Source organism: Phycodurus eques, chromosome 16 (genome assembly GCF_024500275.1).
Source record: "Phycodurus eques isolate BA_2022a chromosome 16, UOR_Pequ_1.1, whole genome shotgun sequence".
NCBI classification, from domain to species: Eukaryota; Metazoa; Chordata; class Actinopteri; order Syngnathiformes; family Syngnathidae; genus Phycodurus; species Phycodurus eques.
Window position 1 is genome coordinate 13,465,123 of NC_084540.1, and position 18,901 is coordinate 13,484,023.

General features: G+C 41.1%; 1 protein-coding gene across 2 annotated transcripts in view; it reads right to left on the reverse strand.

Annotated features, from left to right (window-relative positions):
* Positions 1-814: 814 nt before the first annotated feature.
* Positions 815-18,901, reverse strand: part of card11 (caspase recruitment domain family, member 11) — a 29,949-nt gene continuing 11,862 nt past the window's right edge. The window contains exons 2-25 of one of the 2 annotated variants that reach the window (XM_061699825.1): positions 18,497-18,705; positions 18,264-18,401; positions 16,582-16,758; positions 15,793-15,941; positions 14,718-14,897; positions 14,339-14,485; positions 13,417-13,542; positions 13,131-13,325; positions 12,844-12,996; positions 12,362-12,431; positions 12,091-12,275; positions 11,882-11,988; positions 11,330-11,370; positions 11,091-11,226; positions 10,814-11,015; positions 9,548-9,674; positions 9,235-9,478; positions 8,273-8,357; positions 8,015-8,110; positions 7,654-7,771; positions 6,229-6,411; positions 5,724-5,845; positions 5,495-5,610; positions 815-1,149 (exon numbers count right to left, since the gene is read on the reverse strand). In XM_061699825.1, the coding sequence (XP_061555809.1) occupies positions 945-1,149; positions 5,495-5,610; positions 5,724-5,845; positions 6,229-6,411; positions 7,654-7,771; positions 8,015-8,110; positions 8,273-8,357; positions 9,235-9,478; positions 9,548-9,674; positions 10,814-11,015; positions 11,091-11,226; positions 11,330-11,370; positions 11,882-11,988; positions 12,091-12,275; positions 12,362-12,431; positions 12,844-12,996; positions 13,131-13,325; positions 13,417-13,542; positions 14,339-14,485; positions 14,718-14,897; positions 15,793-15,941; positions 16,582-16,758; positions 18,264-18,401; positions 18,497-18,695 (3,501 nt within the window). In that variant the 5' untranslated portion in view covers positions 18,696-18,705 and the 3' untranslated portion in view covers positions 815-944. The remainder of the gene's footprint in view (positions 1,150-5,494; positions 5,611-5,723; positions 5,846-6,228; positions 6,412-7,653; positions 7,772-8,014; positions 8,111-8,272; positions 8,358-9,234; positions 9,479-9,547; positions 9,675-10,813; positions 11,016-11,090; positions 11,227-11,329; positions 11,371-11,881; positions 11,989-12,090; positions 12,276-12,361; positions 12,432-12,843; positions 12,997-13,130; positions 13,326-13,416; positions 13,543-14,338; positions 14,486-14,717; positions 14,898-15,792; positions 15,942-16,581; positions 16,759-18,263; positions 18,402-18,496; positions 18,706-18,901) is intronic. The other variant, XM_061699826.1, reaches the window with a different exon arrangement.

An 18,901-nucleotide genomic window follows, 5' to 3' on the forward strand; every position in this document is an offset into this window, starting at 1 on the left:
AAAATCCTGCTTGAGCCTCACTTACTTCAGCTGCCATTCACAAATACAGACAGAAAACTATTTAAATCAGTTAAGGTGACAGACCAATTTCATTCAACGGAATAGTCAATGTCACGCTCTAAATGTCACTGGGTGTAGTGAAATCGACAAATCAACTCGTCTACAATATGCAGTACAACCGCTAGTTTTCTATTAGCCAGGGCTTTGGTGGCATCTTTACAGAAAGCGTAAAAAAATAAATAAAAATACAACAGAAAAACCAAAATGTTCCCATGACTAGCAGAGCCTAGCGGCACGGTGCTCGACTGGTTACCACATCTGCCTCAGAGTTCTGAGGATTCGGGTTCAAATCCGGCCTCGCCTGTGTGGAGTTTGCATGTGCTCCCTATTGCTTCATGGGTTTTCTCCGGACACATTCCAAACACATGCACGGTAGGTTAATTGTCATCTCTAAATCGGCCATAGTTGTGAATAGGAGTGCGAAGGGTTGTTTGTTTATATGTGCTTTGCAATTGGCTGGCGTCCAGTTCAGGGTGTACCTCGCCTCTCACCGCCATATCTGGAATAGACTCCAGCACACCCGCGACCAAAGTGAGGATAAGTGGTATGAAAAATGGATGGATGGATAGATATAAATATGTCGAACCGCGACGAGGCGGGGCTTTACTGCAGAACCCAGGTCGATGATATTTTGATGTTGTACTTATCATATTGGCCACTAGAATGCAGTATAGCCATAGTTGCAGCAAATGGTTGTAATCTTCACAGGTACTATTTAATTTATTCAAAAAAATAAAATGCAAAAAGACACAGCTTTACAAAAGACAATGTATTTATTGTTTGAGCATTAAATACAGGTATAATGTAAACACTGTTTTTAGTTTTGTGGTTCGGCCACACGTTTATTTTCATGTACAGCTCATAGTGAGAAAGGCTAGTGGTGATTACAACAGATCCTGCTCCACCCACACAGTCTTCTTCTGCTCCTCAAAGATTCGCTCTTTGACGACCCTGATGAGATCGTCTGTCCCTGGCCAGGCGTCCGGCTCCAGGCTGGTGTAGAGGCAGGGAACACCCTCCAGCTCCTTCTCTTTTGCCCTGCATGACCTCAGAAACTCCTCCTCCGACTCCAGGCGCAGCGGCAACTTCCTGTGTGGACAGGAAACAGGAAGGAAACGACTCTGTTGTGGTAAGTGTTGTAAAGTCATGAGTCATCAGTCACGTACTCTGACGGATGAGAACCTGCAATAAAGGTGTGCGTGCCTGGTTGTATCGACATTGTAGCTTACTCATCACAATCAGATGATATATTCAATACTAATACTTTTTTATTGTGCATGCTCATGCATACACAACAGTGGACCTGAATTGGACTAATCTACAGACGCACAAGGCAGGAATTTTAGGATGATGTGCGAGAAACAGTCCATGTCCCTACACCAGGGAGAGAGAATAGAAGTTATCGACATACTGTATCTACATACAGTATGCGTGCATTTGGTACCCAGGCCAACAGCTGGGATTTAGCGAACCTAATCCACCTCGTAATACCGCCACTATCACGTCGCAATAATAGAAACCATCAATGCTATAAAAAAGGCAATATAACAGTACGCAGCTGGGCCACACAAATTATCTGGAGCAGTTCAAAAGCAATATTTATCTAATGACATGACAAAAGCAAAGCATTTGAATAAAATGCATCAATCATACTGACCAGAGATGCTGATCATTAAATGTATTCATTTTGTGCGGATCGCTAAAGACATGTTTTGCTAGTTGAAGTTGGCTGGAACAAGTTTTGGTCTGACCAACCTATGACAAGACATAAAAAATGTTGATGTCATCAAGATGCAGGGCGAATTTGAAATCTGATTGTGTAAAGAAACACTCCAATTGCGAATACAGTGGATTTAAAAAGTCTACACACTCCTGATCAAACAGTTTTTGTGATATAAAAAAAATTAAGTGGGATCAAGATAAATTATTTCAAAACTTCTTCCACCATTAATGTGATCTAACCTTTACAACTCAGTTGAAGAAAAATATTTTCGAGGGCAAGTACAAATGAACAAGTGAGATAATGTGGTTGCACAAGTGTGGCCACCCTTTTACAACTGTGAATGTGGCTGTGTTCAGAATTAACTTTCATTAACAATTATCACATTCAAAGTAAGTATAAATGGGAGTCAGCACACAACTTCCATCAATTAAATTTCCGATGATTAACCCCAAATAAAGTTCAGCTGTTCCAGCAAGCATCTCATGGCATTTTTTTTTCCTTCCAGAAGAAGCTTGAAGGTTTTGTGCTAACACTGACTGGTATTTGGAATTGTTCATAATTCCCTCCACCTTGTCTGAGGCCCCAGTTTCAGCAGAAGAAAAACAGTCCCAAAGCATGATCTTGCCGCCACCATGCTTCACTGTCGGCGTTCTGTGGAATTTTGGCTAAAAAGTTCGACCTTGGTTTCATCGGCCTGTGACACATTTTCCAACATGCGTTAAGGACACTTCAAGTAGTTTTTTTGCCAAATGTAGTCAGGCTTCTATGTTTTTATTTATAATATAAGGCTTCCATCTTCCCACCCTAGGAAAACCCTTTTGTACCCTTCTAACTTATACTTTTGAACAGTGACGATCCCACTGATAGCGTGGAAGCTCTCTGCAGGCCATGGCTAATGCTGTAAGATGTGACTGCACAAATGAGCCTACTACACAAATGAGCCTACAGATGTTCTAGTAGGCAAACAAGCCTACCAGAACATCTGAACTTTATTTTGGGTTAATCAGAGACACTTTAAAAGGTTGCAGGTGCATGCTGACTCCCATTTAACATGAGCTTGAATATGATTGGTTAATTCTGCACACAATTACATCTCCAGCCTTAAGAGTACACACATGTGCAAACACATTATCACAGTTGTTTATTATTATTTCCCCTCTCGAAAATATTTCCTTTTTCTCCACTTGAGTTGCACATGTTCCAGGTCACATGAATGTTTGAAAAACCTTTCAAATGATTTATCTTGATCTATTTTTTTTATAACACAAAAAGCTGGCATGTAAACAAGGTGTAGACTTTTTGCTGTGTATTCATTGTAGTTTGTTATATGGGCCAGCACTACTGGTTCTGAAGGCCTTGGGAGGATAGATTGACGTAGCAGCACATACTGCAGAGGCTGAAATGTGATTGGACAAAAAAAATAAAAAAAATAAATCGACCATCCACATGGACTTGAAGCAGTGCATATATATTTATATAAACTATGCGGTGGACGACTGGTTAGCACATCTGCCTCACAGTTTTGAGGACCGGGGTTCAAATCCCAGCCTCGCCTGTGTGGAGTTTGCATGTTCTCCCCGTGCCTGCGTGGGTTTTCTCCGGGCACTCCGGTTTCCTCCCACATCCCAAAAACATGCGTGGTTGGTTGATTGAAGACTCTAAATTGCCCGTAGGTGTGAATGTGAGTGCAAATGGTTGTTTGTTTATATGTGCCCTACGATTGGCTGGCAACCAGTTCAGGGTGTACCCCGCCTCCTGCCCGATGATAGCTGGGATAGGCTCCAGCAGGCCCGCGACCCTAGTGAGGAGAAGCGGCTCAGAAAATGGATGGGTGGATGGATGTATTTTAGTTTCTTTATACGAAGTGTTAACCTTTCCTGCTACAGTCACCTGACCGTGGTCGGGAGACGCAGGGGTTAACTCCCTTCTCTCATTGCACAGCTGAGCTGGGTGGCGGCAATAATAAAGGCACGAAGCACTGATTTGATGGCTTTATTAGCTCCTCTGCACATTCAACATCAACGGGTACTCCGCTAATCGCTACTCTTCCCCGGTCGCCGTCACTACACTTGCTACTGTACACACTCGCACCGCCGCGCACTCCTTCCTCATTCGCAGTCCCCTCTCACTCACACATCGACGCACACGCCCACACACACTGAGCTTGCTGTCACAATCACATGGGACAATACTCGTAAAAGAAGTATTTCGCCGTAAATTCCGACAAAAACAGTGAAATCCGACTCACGCGGAAATTCGTGTTACGTCGCCAGCGTAGGAAGGGAACTCGTTCGTAAATCGATGACTTCCTGTGCAAAACTGTGTTAAACAGAAGTATTTCTGGACACTTGTATGACAAAACCAATGTTTTTTTTAAAAAAATGAAATTGACACTTTTATACTAAGTCTATGTTAGAGAGTCACTCTATGGAGGTCTAAATAGCCAAACTACAGGACCTTTCAATTAACTTTCTTTGTTTACATGTGGCACGGTGGACGACTGGTTAGAGCGTCAGCCTCACAGTTCTGAGGACCCGGGTTCAATCCCCGGCCCTGCCTGTGTGGAGTTTGCATGTTCTCCCCGTGCCTGTGTGGGTTTTCTCCGGGCACTCCGGTTTCCTCCCACATCCCAAAAACATGCATTAATTGGAGACTCTAAATTGCCCGTAGGCATAACTGTGAGTGCGAATGGTTGTTTGTTTGTATGTGCCCTGCGATTGGCTGGCAACCAGTTCAGGGTGTACCCCGCCTCCTGCCCGATGACAGCTGGGATAGGCTCCAGCACGCCCGCGACCCTAGTGAGGAGAAGCGGCTCAGAAAATGGATGGATGTTTACGTGTGAAACATCTCTTTGCAAAAATATTTTAGCTTCTCGACAGTGATGTCTAAAGATGGCCGTGTAACAGCTGGATCTTAAACAGAGCAGAATTTTAAATTGAATTGTTAATCTTTTGTTTTTGTCATTCTTGATTATTTTAGTTTGAATACGCTGTACATATTTTGTTGAGTCCGTTTTTTTGTATTTGGGACAGGATGTGATACTGAATGTATTCACTTACACTGGCTCATGGTTACTACACAATAAAGGTCTAATATTAGGATGTCATTTTGTCAAATGCATTTGGCCACATCAGAAAAATAAAAACGTTTTGGCACGGTAAGACTTGAGAGTAGCGATCCTTCCTCGTAAAAATACTTAAGTATAAAAGCAAAGTATCATTGACACAACTCTGACACATACAATTTTTCAAAAGGTTAATCAAGTAAATGTAACGTCGTAAATGTAGCATGTCATTACCCACCTCTACTTAGAGCAAATGAAAACCCCAAATTCACCATATCAAGAATTTAGAATATTACATCACGAACGATCAAGAAACAATAACAATAATTTTTAACATACTAATTAGACAGGGTTTGGCCTTATTTTGTGTTTGATTAAACTTTATTATATATGAGTACTGAAATGAATGAAAATAAACTAACTACTCTGCATTGTAAAGAATTGAAGAAAGAAAAGCTTTATTCTCTGGTGGGGAACTGCTCCCTGTGCCACGACTAAAATGCAGTATGTTGCCAAAAAAGTTACCATAATCTGTTTGTCACAGTTTCAATAATGTCACGCATCCATGCGCGTTGTGTATAATCATGTGTGTTTTCAATGTTTGGGGTTTTCAGTAAAAGAGTTATTTGTGCTGTGATTTTGCCTACCGCAGCTTCTTGACATTTTTTTCACAGATCTTGACAAAGACGATGATTGGATAAATTTCCACCCTCAGAAGGTTTTTGACACAGCTGAGATCAGCCTCCAGTAGGCAGTGTTTGCCCTGGTGACAGTGAGAAAGGAACACCTAAGCATGCTTCAGAACAAATAGTGATCAAATCACACAAGCTCAAGCACAAGCAAGTAAATCTAGTCATGAATGGCTGTGCAAGCAACCTTTGCAGCGATGGCCTCTATGCTCTCTCTGGTGATGAATTCAAAAGAGGCACGTTTTTCTTTGTAGTAAACGAAGGACTCCACACTCGGTTTCTGATTAAACTCCTCTTTGGATAAAATATCTACAAAAAAAAGAAGAGGATAATGGATAAAAAGCGAAATTTCTGAGAATGGTTGAGCAAGTGTTGGGTGTATAATCAAGACATTTGACACATGCAAGAAGAACAGAAAGTTTTGATGTTGCTCTCTTGAGACATCTGTGCAAAAGCTCTGACATCAGTCAACTGACTTCTCAGCACCGACACAGACTAGATTGACTATAGTCATTGTGTTTTGCAATACTTTTTAATGTAAATGTGTCAAGTGGTTAAAACTCATTCACTGCCATTGACGGCTGTTGAATTCAAATATCCACGTTAACACGGAGGACTGGCAGTGATGAAGTGTGTGAAATCCTAATGAATCTCCCTGAACACCGCCACCTCAACAGCATGCATATTCCTACCTGGTTTGCACACACTGAAGTCCATGGAAGCCCCCATGTTGACTAATTTCTGTGAAAGTGTTTTGGCTAAACCAGTGGGTGTGAAGAGGACCGGTCTCTTCCTCTCGGTCCATTGTGGGGTGACATGACTGTACGGGATCAGGTTTAAACTCCTGCTCATCTCCCCCTCAGCATCAGTGGCGTCTGCTTGCACCAAAGACGACACATAAAAAGACAAGTTATAGAGACTGATTTAAATGAACACTCTTTCCTTCAAAAGTGTTCTCAGAAATATTATGCTTATATTAGGGATGACCACTGTAATTCCTTTGATTGATGATTAAAATAAAATCTTGATGAATTGATCATTTTTATTAATGATGATGACGGGGGAAATCCCGAACAAAATATCTGTTGCAAGAAAAAAACAAAACTTTCTGACAGTTTTCTTTATAATTAAATATTTTGTCTAAATGGAAAGAAAGTGAAACAGAAACAAAATTTGAAGGCAGCTGAGCGTGAGCTGAGCACTAAACCTTTTCCAATGCTAATGCAGAATCCAACTGTGATCTAATAAAGTAACTCTGGCCTGGTGCTTCTTGTTAAGAAAAAGGAGCATGAACACATGTGAAAGCAGCTTAGTGACAATCAGCCAATAATATATATCCTATACTCAACTCTCTACCCATGAATGCAGAAATATTCACAGGTTAACTTCATCTCACGCCATTCCCTTTATACCGTCCGTAAAGTGTAGTATAACTAAATATACAACTACATTTTGTATTATTTGATTCTCAAAGCTTTACTCTCTTCCTGCTCACTTTCTGATTTGCAGCAGGTCTTTTACATCAAACTATTTGGACCTAAATGAATTGTGCCCATCTACTGTGCCTCCATGGCTTCCACGTATTGATACAAATATTCAGAAAAAGATTTAAGTTTCACATGACTCACCACTTCCCTAACAATAGTAAAGGAGGTTGTAATAATTCAAAAATCTGTGTAGGTGGAGTTATATTGCCTCGGGTCCCAGGAGTGCAAAACCTCCCATAAACCTGAACATTTGAACATTTGAAAACCTTACACAATAGTCGTTATACATGTGGGAGTTTAATTGTGCTGCATCATTAAATGACACCTTCAGGTTTCATGTCAAACAGGCTCCTTGTTCAAGGCTCACAGCACTTTGCCACTGGATTTTGTACAAGCCTCTCATGAGCTGTCTAACCTCTGCGGGACTCTCACAATTAATCAAAATCACAATCAAAAATTAACTCCTCTGAAAGCTTCAGCTGAATCTTAAATTCCAAAATTCAGCTCAAATTTTCAAACCTGTGAATGTCAAGAATGTCACATAAGAGCTTTGACATTTTACATTTGATGATTAGCATCTTTTCCAAATGCATGAGGAGTTTGTCTCCCTTTGCGTCACTTTGTACTGACCTTCTGCTCTGAGTGTGTCTAAACCTTGTCTGGGGAATATTGTGCTACTGGAGGTTATGATCCTCACACGCTCATTGCTGTTCAGTCGCTTGTATTTGGTATCCACCCTGCTGACAAGCTACAAAAACAGCAATCTTTAATAATGAAGTTATTTGATGACCTCACCTTTCACATCATAACACACAATAGAGGAAATTAAGTTGCTTGATTATCCAGTTGTAACAAATGTTTATGCAGGATAGTAAGTAGCGTATATGTCATTTCAAACCAGGGCCTCTCGGTTCCTACATGTAGACGCTCCACTATACTGCACAGACAGTTGCTATTTGTACATCTGGAGGATGTATTCATGCTTCGTTACCTGCAAGATCTGAGTGAGGAAGATGCTTGCTCTCGACATGCGTGGGCTGGTTTTGGGGTCAGAAGAGGGGCTGCCTTCTTCTGCCTGCAAATTGTTCTAGACCGGTGGATAACATGTAAACAACATATTCCACTAATTTGAGTGCTGTCAGTATATTTACATCATATTTTACGTCATTATTGGACTTTGATTTCTTCTTCTCTATAAGAGTAAAAGAAAGAGTTTGAGAAGAATTCATACATCTGAGAAGATATTTACCCTCAGGTTACACGGAGTTTCATTCTCTTCTCTCCCGCCTCGACACATCAACTTCTGTATCTTTACTAGGAGGAGCTGCTGAGCCCTAGGTTTATAATAGATCACACACACACACACACACACACACATACATACATATGAATAGTTTTATTGAGATCCTGCCAAGAGATTGTGTAGATAAGAAGTGAAAATATGTACAAGTGCTGCAGGCAGTTTTGTAAACCTCCGGTGAGTCAATGCAGGCACTCATTGCTTAACTCGACCCAATGGTACCATAGGTGGCAAAACATTCTGTAGTCTACTTTGGTAGAAGTACAGATGCAGATATTTGTAAAGACAAAAAGACTTCAAATTAGAAGTACTGCTTTAACTCCTTTATTTCAGCAAAAGTAAAAACTCAAAGGTAAAATGTTTAAATAAACTTGTACTGTCAATTACATACAATAACCGTTTTGATAACCTGCACAAAAAAAATTGTTTCTTGCTTTTATTTAATTGCATTGTGTCCATAGAGCGAGGGGGGGGGGGGGGGGGGGGGGGTGTTTGCTTTGCTAACACTGTCAACCGACGGGGAAAAAAATGTAAAATTAGCGGTCATGGATACGGAATCTGTTCCGGGTTCACATTCCTCCATGATTTGTCTGCCTTATAAGCACCCCAGATCTCAATCAGTCAGTCAATGAAAATCTTAGCCGTAGTTGACATGACCTCTCTATATTTACTGTATGCCTTTTGACATCGTGTCATCATGCGTATCTTTACTCAAGTAAAGTACAGATAACCTATTACCTCCAACCACTGAGTGTTGCATCACATTTGCTTCATGATCAGTATAAAGTACATTAAGCCACTGAGCTCACTGACTTCTTTGACATCACGATTGTTTGAAAAATCTGCAGTAAGTGTAGGCTTAGCATCAAAAGCAAAACCTAGCTTTGACTCCTTGATAGACTTTCTCATACCGTGAATTGCTCGGCAGAGTCCCACAGTCTTGCAGGTCGCAGCCGCTGTAGGGGTCAACGCGGGCACACAGCCACTCACTTTGGCCTTGGGGCTTTGTGTCCAGGACATGGACCACCTCATCACATTGCACACTCAGCGAGCAGCTGTTTAACTGGCTGGAGATGTTGAGGTTGACCCGGATGTGGAAGGAATCTCCAGAAACCCGCGTGCCTTCCGCGAGGTCCCTCTGAAGACGACGGTAAGCTGGTGGGCACATACAGTAATCAGATTCAAATATGAAAACTGCTAAATCCTATAAAGTGACATATTTACAATCAAAATTGGCTCGATAGTGCAGCTTGATCGGTCCAGAGCAGTGCTGCAGCACCCAGTGGGCTTCCTCCTGGGTGCTGGTTTCCAACGAAATCCTCTGGTTCTCTCCACGTACGTGCCCTTCAAGCTGATAAATCAGTCATATCACAAGAGACAAAAAACATATTTACGTGACGTGACAATGGTGGACTGTCAGGGCAAGGAAGGTCCTCTCTGCTAGAAACGCTATTAGAAGAACTGTATTACTTTCATTGATTCCGTGGCATTTGTCTTGGCTGCACTGCTTCCAGTACGTGTATGTGGATGTTAGATTATTTTGTCCAATAAAATTCAGAATCAAGAGTGCTGGTCAACGTAACTTCAACTATATTGTCAGCGGGACTGTTTCTTTAAGCAAACAGATTTCATATTTATCCTTAACAATGATGTCAGCATTTTTCCATCCTCTGTTTGGTTGAGCATATCAAAACTTGTTACATCCAACTTTGACTAACAAAGCAAGCTGCACACATTTATGGAGTTAATTTCCGCTTTTCTTTGTCAGGGCTCACCACAGTGATTCCCTCGCATGATTTGTTTAACGCGGCACGGTGAACGACTCGTTAGAGCGTCTGCCTCACAGTTCTGAGGACCGGGGTTCAATCCCCAGCCCCTCTCTGTGGAGTTTGCATGTTCTTCCCGTGCCTGTGTGGGTTTTCTCTGGGCACTCTGGTTTCCTCCCACATCCCAAAAACATGCATGGTAGGTTAATTGAAGAATCAAAATTGCCCGTGAGTGTGAATGGTTGTTTGTTTCTATGTGCCCTGCGATTGGCTGGCAACCAGTTCAGGGTGTACCCCGCCTCCTGCCCAATGATAGCTGGGATTGGCTCCAGCACTCCCGCGACCCTTGTGAGGATAAGCGGCTCAGAAAATGAATGGATTTGTTTTACGCAGTTTTTACGCCGGCTGCCCTTCTTAACACAATCCACCCATTTTCATCCAGACTTGGGCCCGGCAGTGGCTGGGAATTAGTCCATTAACCGGGAATCAAATTGGCGAAGTCTGCATTAAAAGACGGCAGCAGCATGTACCAATACACCACAAGTTCGATCTTGACATACTTAAACAGTACATTTAATAATCAGCATTTCTGGTGAATATGGTGTATTTTATTTACGTTTTTTAAAATATTTTTGTCGTTATTAGATAAATATTTATACTTAACTGCTCCAAATGATGTTAAATTTTTTTGTAGAATTGATGGTTTCCTGAATTGCGATCTCACCAAAAAGAGGCGGTGACCCTCTCGCAAGCCAGTCTTGTCAGCAACAGAGCCCGGCTGCACTGATGAGATGAAAATCCCACATTCATTGCCGCCAACAAGAGTGGTGTCCTTTAGCAGGTTTTCACCTAGTAATGTGAACTCCTGCACAGGCTTCCGGGTCGAGTTGATACTAGACAAGGAAGACAGAGACGGACGAAATGGCCTGCGCACACACAAAAATATGAATAGGAAAGGAAGTCTGATGACTTGCAACAAAGTGCTTGTGAGTATTATGTACCTTTCCAGAGAAAGTTTCCTGAAGATATTGTTGACTTGCTCCATATCGTAAGTGTCCATGCCTTCTGATTGATGGGATGACGAAGATGAGTGGACAGAAGGTGGGCCATGCCCCACGTCATCCTCTACAGATGTTTCTTTTTATTTTTGGGGGGGGGGGTGAAATCAAATGAGATTTGCATCTAAAAACATCAGCTTTGATTGTGGGAATTATTTTTTTTTTTAATCATTATTTATTACCAAATTCCAACTCCATAGTGTCACTGTCAAAGTCCGAGAGGCTGAAGGAAACCAGATGGAGGACAATTTTTTGCCATTCACATTTAACATAGGTAAACACAATACTATAGTTGAAGATGTGTAAAAGATTATTTTGTCCTTTGCTTAGAAAACAGACACACAGTTCCACTGTCTTAGCTATACAAGAACATTTAACGAGGTCCAGTATGAGGAATGTAACAAACATTCTGCTTTTAGAGAGATAATACTGATTTACACGGTCACAGAGGTATTCATTTTACAGTATATTTACAATTGTGCTTGTATTTACCATAATATCGAATAATACTGAGAGCTGTTTAAAAAAATCTTACTATTATGCAGCTACAAAATATGAGAAACAGCTCTCCGAATATCTCAATATGGTGCAGTCCAATTCTACACTGCTGCAGACTACAATAATGAACATACACTAGTCAAATTTTTAGTTGAAATTTGAATGTAATCAGAGTTTTGCAGGTGGACCTGATTACAGTAAGTATATACAGTAACAAGGCACCACGCCTTGATTACCTGCGGGGCTGGAAGTCATTTTCATTTTCCCTTTCTCTGCGGTACAGAGATGCTTTTTCGGGGGGCTCAGGCTGCATGGATTGGATGCTGTCATTACGGTATCGCAGCTGGAGATAGTGACAAAACAATATTACTGTAAGAGCTGATTAAACAATTCACGTGACAGATAATACCGCCTCGAATCGCATCGCTTTTGGGGTGATCCTCACTATATTCGGCCTGTTGGGGTGTTCTGTCATGGAGTGATGGAGCGAAGAGGAGGACAAAGTCAGGGTGGGCCTCGAGCTGTGGGAATACGTTGGGGATGCAGGGGGTAAACTGGGCGAAGGAGGGAGGGAGTTGTTGTTGGTTTGCATGTTTGGCAGCTGAATTTCAAGAAGATCGACACCATTGGCTGTCAACGTAGAAAGTGTTTGACATGTTTATCCTATATTGGCAATTAAATGTACTTTCTGAACAATATCATTATTTGTGTGTTACCCGCAGGATGAGCAGCCTCTGTGTTAACTGGAAGGTCTTTGGGTACCCAGCTGGGAGACTTCGCTCTGTTCTAAAAAGACCAAGCATAAATGTTTTGAACTAATAGGTAAATGTTTAAGTGCAGCAACTTAATGAGAGGACACAAAATGAGGCAAATTTAAAAATAACCAATCTTGCCAGACCATGCATCGTGTGCATGGACATGTTGAAACTGAGAAAATACATTGTTTCAACAGGATAAAATTCATGTTTGCAAAATATGCAGGTCTGGGGAAATACATGGTTTTTTTTGCACACTCTTTCCTTTCCCTTTTAGCGAAAATGCAAGGCTGAATACACTGTAAAGTTCTGGATTATCAATGATGCAAACACCTTGAACGCAAGTCATATTGTCGTAAATTGATGTGGTGTGTTTGTAGTTCATTTTGATTGCAACATTCTACGATGCTGTTTAACAATATGCGTGGTGGACGTTAGCTGACCACTGCTTTCAGATTGGGTCTTCGTCTGAGGCGGGACTCCTCGGGTAAAATCCTCTCCTCTGGTGACTCATCGCTGGACCATTCCGACTGACCCTGAGCAGGTTTAAGCTCCTGCAGACAGAGGATGGTTGGGGGTAAGTCCCTTGGTAGGCTCTGAGGAAAAGAAGAAGAAAAAAAAAATCCTGAACATTGGTCAATTTGTAAGTGTCCTGAACACTGGTAAATGTGTGTTTCTTTACATAATTAAAACATAGATTTCTTTACACCCCCCTGCTAAAATGTCAAACCTGATCCAAGGCAATGTCCTTGGAGATCCGTCGCAGGCGAGACTCCAGTGTGACCAGCCGGGCTTCTTTCCGCACCATCTCAATATGGAGCTCATCGCTCTTCTCCTCCAATTCTCTAATCTGCTTGCGATACTTGTCTTTGTCAATCAGACTCTGTGAGAACTGGTGCTGGGCATCGTCTCTGGCCCGAAAGGCCTGCGGCACAAAATTAACATGCAAAGTCACAGAAAACTGTGTTTGCTTTGTAAGCGCACTTGTGCGTGAGTAAGAACATGTATTGAGTTACCTGGTCCCTCTCTTTTTCCACTTCCTTTAGCTGCATGTTAATGGTGTCCATTCGGTTACGGTACATCTGACAGTCTTTCTGCAACGTGGAGCACTTTAGCTCCAGGTCCTCCTTCTCCTCCAGGTACTACAAACACACCCGCATGCATGCACAAACACAGTGATCAGCGACGATCTGAGAGTTAATGAAAGAGATTAAAGTGTGATTGAAAAAACAGAATTTCTTCTTGATCCAAGGGAGGGGAAAAAAGTTAAAACCTAGACATAAACACCAAATTACAACATGATCTGATGATATTTGACAGAAGGTCTGAAGAATCTAAGCATGTGCAAATGGATTCTGGATATTACATACACAAGTCTAGTCACAAAAAGTTAGAGCTATTTGGCTTTTGGGGTCAATTTCAGAATAAAGCTAAAATGCAGCACTATAACGTTTATGTGTGAACTTAATTTGACTATCTCTAAACTTGAATGCCCATGTCCAGGTGTTCAGTGCTTTAGTACGTTTTGCCCAATTTGCTGTTCTCTAACAAGGAGCTGAAGAAAAATTCAAAATAGGTGTTCAATCCATGAATCAACCAATGCATTTGCATCTGAGAACATCCTGTTTGAAGCCTCGCAATGGCGAGATGTTGATCCATTGTCAGGTGTTGTCTTGGTCTCATGATGTCAAAAATGTGAACGACATCATAAAGAGGATTGTACACGGTTCTAATTGAACCGGATTCATAATTCAAATACCGTCATTTTAAGTTCATACTGAAATTTCACCTGAAAGTCAAATATCCCAAACTTTTTGTAAGTAGTGTAAGCCTATGTGTTTCCAAGATTGTACTACAAAGACGAGGCGACGTGATTAACGGTTTCCCACTCATACCCACATTAACCCTTAAACCACCTTTACCGTATCTGTTTGCTACCTTGTCTCGTAGTTCCTCTGCTTGTCTGACTTCCTCACGGAGGTTGTAGAGGCGATTGACCAAGTCCTGTCGGTCTTCAAGCGCTTCCTGTCTGTCATGCTCCAAAATGTCAAGGATGTCTTTGTCCGATGTAGACAGGGGACCAGGCTGGTCATTCAAAAACAAAAAAAAGGTTCCCCTTTTTAACTGTTCTATAAGTAAAACTCAGTTTTTGGCGCAAACTAACTTGTAAGAAATACTTGCTGCTGATTGTATGGAATAGTGGTGTGCAAGCACAATGAAATTGTCCTTTTTAACTAAAAGTGAGTCACTGTTTCAAATACATTTTATGTTGCCTGATTGCTAGTTACAAGTTAGTTCAATGAAAGTTCATCCACACCTGGATGATGGACTGCAGCTCCTGTAGTTTGATCTTGAGTGTCTCGTTCTCCCGCTCAAGCCCAAAGATCTCCTCCCTCTTGGGCCGATTCTCGATGTCATTCTTCAGTTTGAGACTTTGCTTCCTCTCCATCTTACACTCTTCCTCCATCTTGTTTAGCCGGTGCTTAAACTGATCAATCTGTTTGAACAGAAAGGAAGGAATTGTTGGATATTAATTCCACTGCACAATACGTTAGGTACACCTGAACAATCTGATGAGATGTAACAGGTTGGTGATCTTATTGAGCCGCATGAAGGACAACACATTAGAAACAGCTCTGCGTTACACATTGGTAAATGACAATAAGGCAATCAAAACTGAGCATTATAATAGAAACAATTATAATAATAAAACAGCTTTGCTATATATTAGGATGCTTAACAATAACCAATATCTCAGATAAGCATCACTGATTGTACAACCCCAATTCCAATGAAGTTGGGACATTATGTTAAACATAAATAAAAACAGAATACAATGATTTGCAAATCATGTTCAACCTATATTTAATTGAATACACTACAAAGACAAGATATTTAATGTTCAAATCGATAAACTTGATTGTTTTTAGCAAATAATCATCAACTTAGAATTTTATGGCTGCAACACGTTCCAAAAAAGCTGGGACAGGTGGCAAAAAAGACTGAGAAAGTTGAGAAATGCTCATCAAACACCTGTTTGTAACATCCCACAGGTGAGGGAGAAAAAGTGGTGAAAGGCTACATCACTGAAGGCTCTGTCACCAACCATCCAGAGTTTGATGTTGGGGATGAAGAGCACGGGTTGATATACAGTCTGCCGGGATCAAGGCACGGAGGGATTCTTAGGTCATTAGGCGAAGTTTGAAAACTATGTGGAACTTGATTGGGAGGCAATGATGCCATATCTTATTATAAGAAGTTGAACTCAGATTTTTGAGATTTTTTTTCATGGTGCCATTTGTGTTTCTCTGTATAATAGTACGTCTTTGTATATGTACTTAATATTATATTAATATTAATATTAACTTAATATTAATACTTTTCAACATTACCTCCAGCTGGAGGTCTCTGCTCCTCATCACTGCTAAGTTCTTCTCCTCACTCAGAGCGGCGTATCTCATAGCCAGTTTGTAGTTCTCATCCTTGACTCTCAGCAGCTCATCACTGTAGATGTTTCTTTCTTCTTTCATTTTGTTGTATCCTGCAGACGCACACACACAAGTAGTGAGTATTGACACAGTGGCTTCCTAATTACAGATTACCCCTGTGGATACCACCTTCTCGTTTTCTCATGCGTTGTAAGTAGTTCAGATCTCAAATTGTGATTTTTATTTTATTATTATTTATTTTTTTAAGAAATATAAGATATGTGGAGTGGTTGAACGCTGTGGACTATGAATCCAGTTAATTTACAATAATAGTGCACACTCAATGTGTGTAATGATACAGCAACAGAATGAGGAATAATGAAAACGGCACTATAAAGGAGGAACTAGTGTTTTTAGGATTGCACATTTTCAAATCCCCCCTAACCACAAACACTGTAAGCTCAGCATCTCCTGAATAATAGCGTGACAGACAAAATACAGTTGTCGTTGTTTTGTATTGTTTAGATTCTTGTGTAGTTTAAATGTGAATGAGTTGCTCACTAGAATGCAAAACCAAAGTAGATGTAAACTGACATATCAGCACTCCCTCACTGCATACACGCGTAGTGGTATACAAAATGGTGAATGGATTACTAACATGAAATTAACTTTTAATCAAACCTAAACGAGAAAGAGGGACTTTGCACATATTCAATGAGAATAAGATTTAGATTTTTTTTTTTTTTTTTTTACTCTGTTGCGAGGTCTGAAGTTCCTGGTTTACGAGCCGTAGTTTCTTCTGCTCATCCTCCAGAGTGCAGTTCTTCCTGCTGAGCTCCACGTGCTGCAGGGTCTTCGCTTTAAACTGCTGTTGCAGCTTCACCACCTCGTTCATTAAAAACTGGGTCAGACCTTCGTGACCCTCCTCGACTGCAGCAAGGAGGCAAGGAAAATTATATCAGGCTTTGTTATGAACTGTATGCAATGTGCAACTGACTGGGAATATTTTTTTCCTTTGCATCTTTGAAGATGTGTTCACTGACCTACAACCCCAATTCCAATGAAGTTGGGACGTTGTGTTAAACATAAATAAAAACAGAATACAATGATTTGCAAATCATGTAAAACCTATATTTAATTGAATACACTACACAGACAAGACATTTAATGTTCAAGCTGATCAACTTTATTGTTTTTAGCATATAATCATTAACTTGGAATTTTATGGCTGCAACATGTTCCAAAAAACCTGGGACAGGTGGCAAAAAAGACTGAGAAAGTTGAGGAATGCTCATCAAACACGTGTTTGGAACATCCCACAGGGGAACAGGCTAACTGGGAACAAAAACCGACATCAATGTGTAAAGGATATCACCACATGGGCTCAGGAACACTTCAGAAAACCAATGTCAGTAAATACAGTTTGGTGCTACATCCGTAAGTGCAAATTGAAACTCTACTATGCAAACCAAAAGCCATTTATCAACAACACCCAGAAACGCCACCGGCTTCTCTGGGCCCGAGCTCATCTAAGATGGACTGATGCAAAGTGGAAAAGTGTTCTGTGGTCCGACGAGTCCACATTTCAAATTGTTTTTGGAAATTGTGGACGTCATGTCCTCCGGGCCAAAGAGGAAAAGAACCATCCGGACTGTTATGGATGCAAAGATCAAAAGCCAGCATCTGTGATGGTATGGGGCTGTGTTAGTGCCAATGGCATGGGTAACTTACACATCTGTGAAGGCACCATTAATGCTGAAAGGTACATAGAGGTTTTGGAGAAACATATGCTGCCATCTTGGATGGCAGCCTGCTTATTTCAGCGAGACAATGCCAAACCACATTCTGCACATGTTACAACAGCGTGGCTGCGTAGTAAAAGAGTGCGGGTACTAGACTGGCCTGCCTGCAGTCCAGACCTGTCTCCCATTGAAAATGTGTGCGCATTATGAAGCGTAAAATACGACAACGCAGACCCCGGACTGTTGAACAGTTGAAGCTGCACATCAAGCAAGAATTCCACCTACAAAGCTTCAACAATTAGTGTCCTCAGTTCCCAAACGTTTATTGAATGTTGTTAAAAGAAAAGGTGATGTAACACAGTGGTAAACATGACCCTATCCCAGCTTTTTTGGAACGTGTTGCAGCCATAAAATTCTAAGTTAATGATTATTTGCTAAAAACAATCAAATTTATCCGTTTTAACATTAAATATATTGTCTTTGTAGTGTATTCAATTAAATATAGGTTGAACATGATTTGCAAATCATGATATTCTGTTTTTATTTATGTTTAACACAGCGTCCCAATTTCATTGGAATTGGCGTTGTACATAAACAACTGCAAATCTGTGACATTATTTGCTTAGCTTTCGTGCCAAAGTGAAAGTGAAGTTTTTAGTTGGCTTCAGTCAAACCTTCAGACGTGTGTCTCACCTACGATGGTGGAGAAGCGACGTGTGGGGTTCTTCCCTGTGACCTGTTTGTAGAGTTCCGGATAGTAAAATTCCAAGCTCTCCAGAAACACCACATATCCCCGCTCTCCCTTGGAGCGGAGGATGTCAAGAAGGCGACCTGATGGGAGATTGTTGTTCAGATGTCATTAGCATCCAAAAGATATTCCGTTTATCTTAACTGTAAGGAAAACACACACTTATCTGACAACATACTTGTGCGGTTTGCTTTGGAGACCAGCAGAAGAGAATTGAGAATCTCATCTTCATCTTGCTCATCCAATACTTTACACTGGCGAAGATAAGGAGTGAGCTTGGCCGGAGAGATGATGCGGCAAACTTCATAGCGTTTGCACTCCACGTTCTCCCACCGCATCTCAACATCGTCAAGTATCCCCGGTGTGCCGTTTTCCATCTCATACGCCCTGACAAGAAAAGACCCCAAAACACACAAGTCGCCAAGTCTCTTACAGTAAAAGAAAACCAGGAACCCTTTTGGATAGCAAATCAAAAGACACACGTCGTAGTTTGTTTTACTATCAGCTAATTACTTGTTTAACTTATTTTTGCACTTACAGTCATTCATATAATTGCGTACACACCAACAGATTTGCTAGAAAA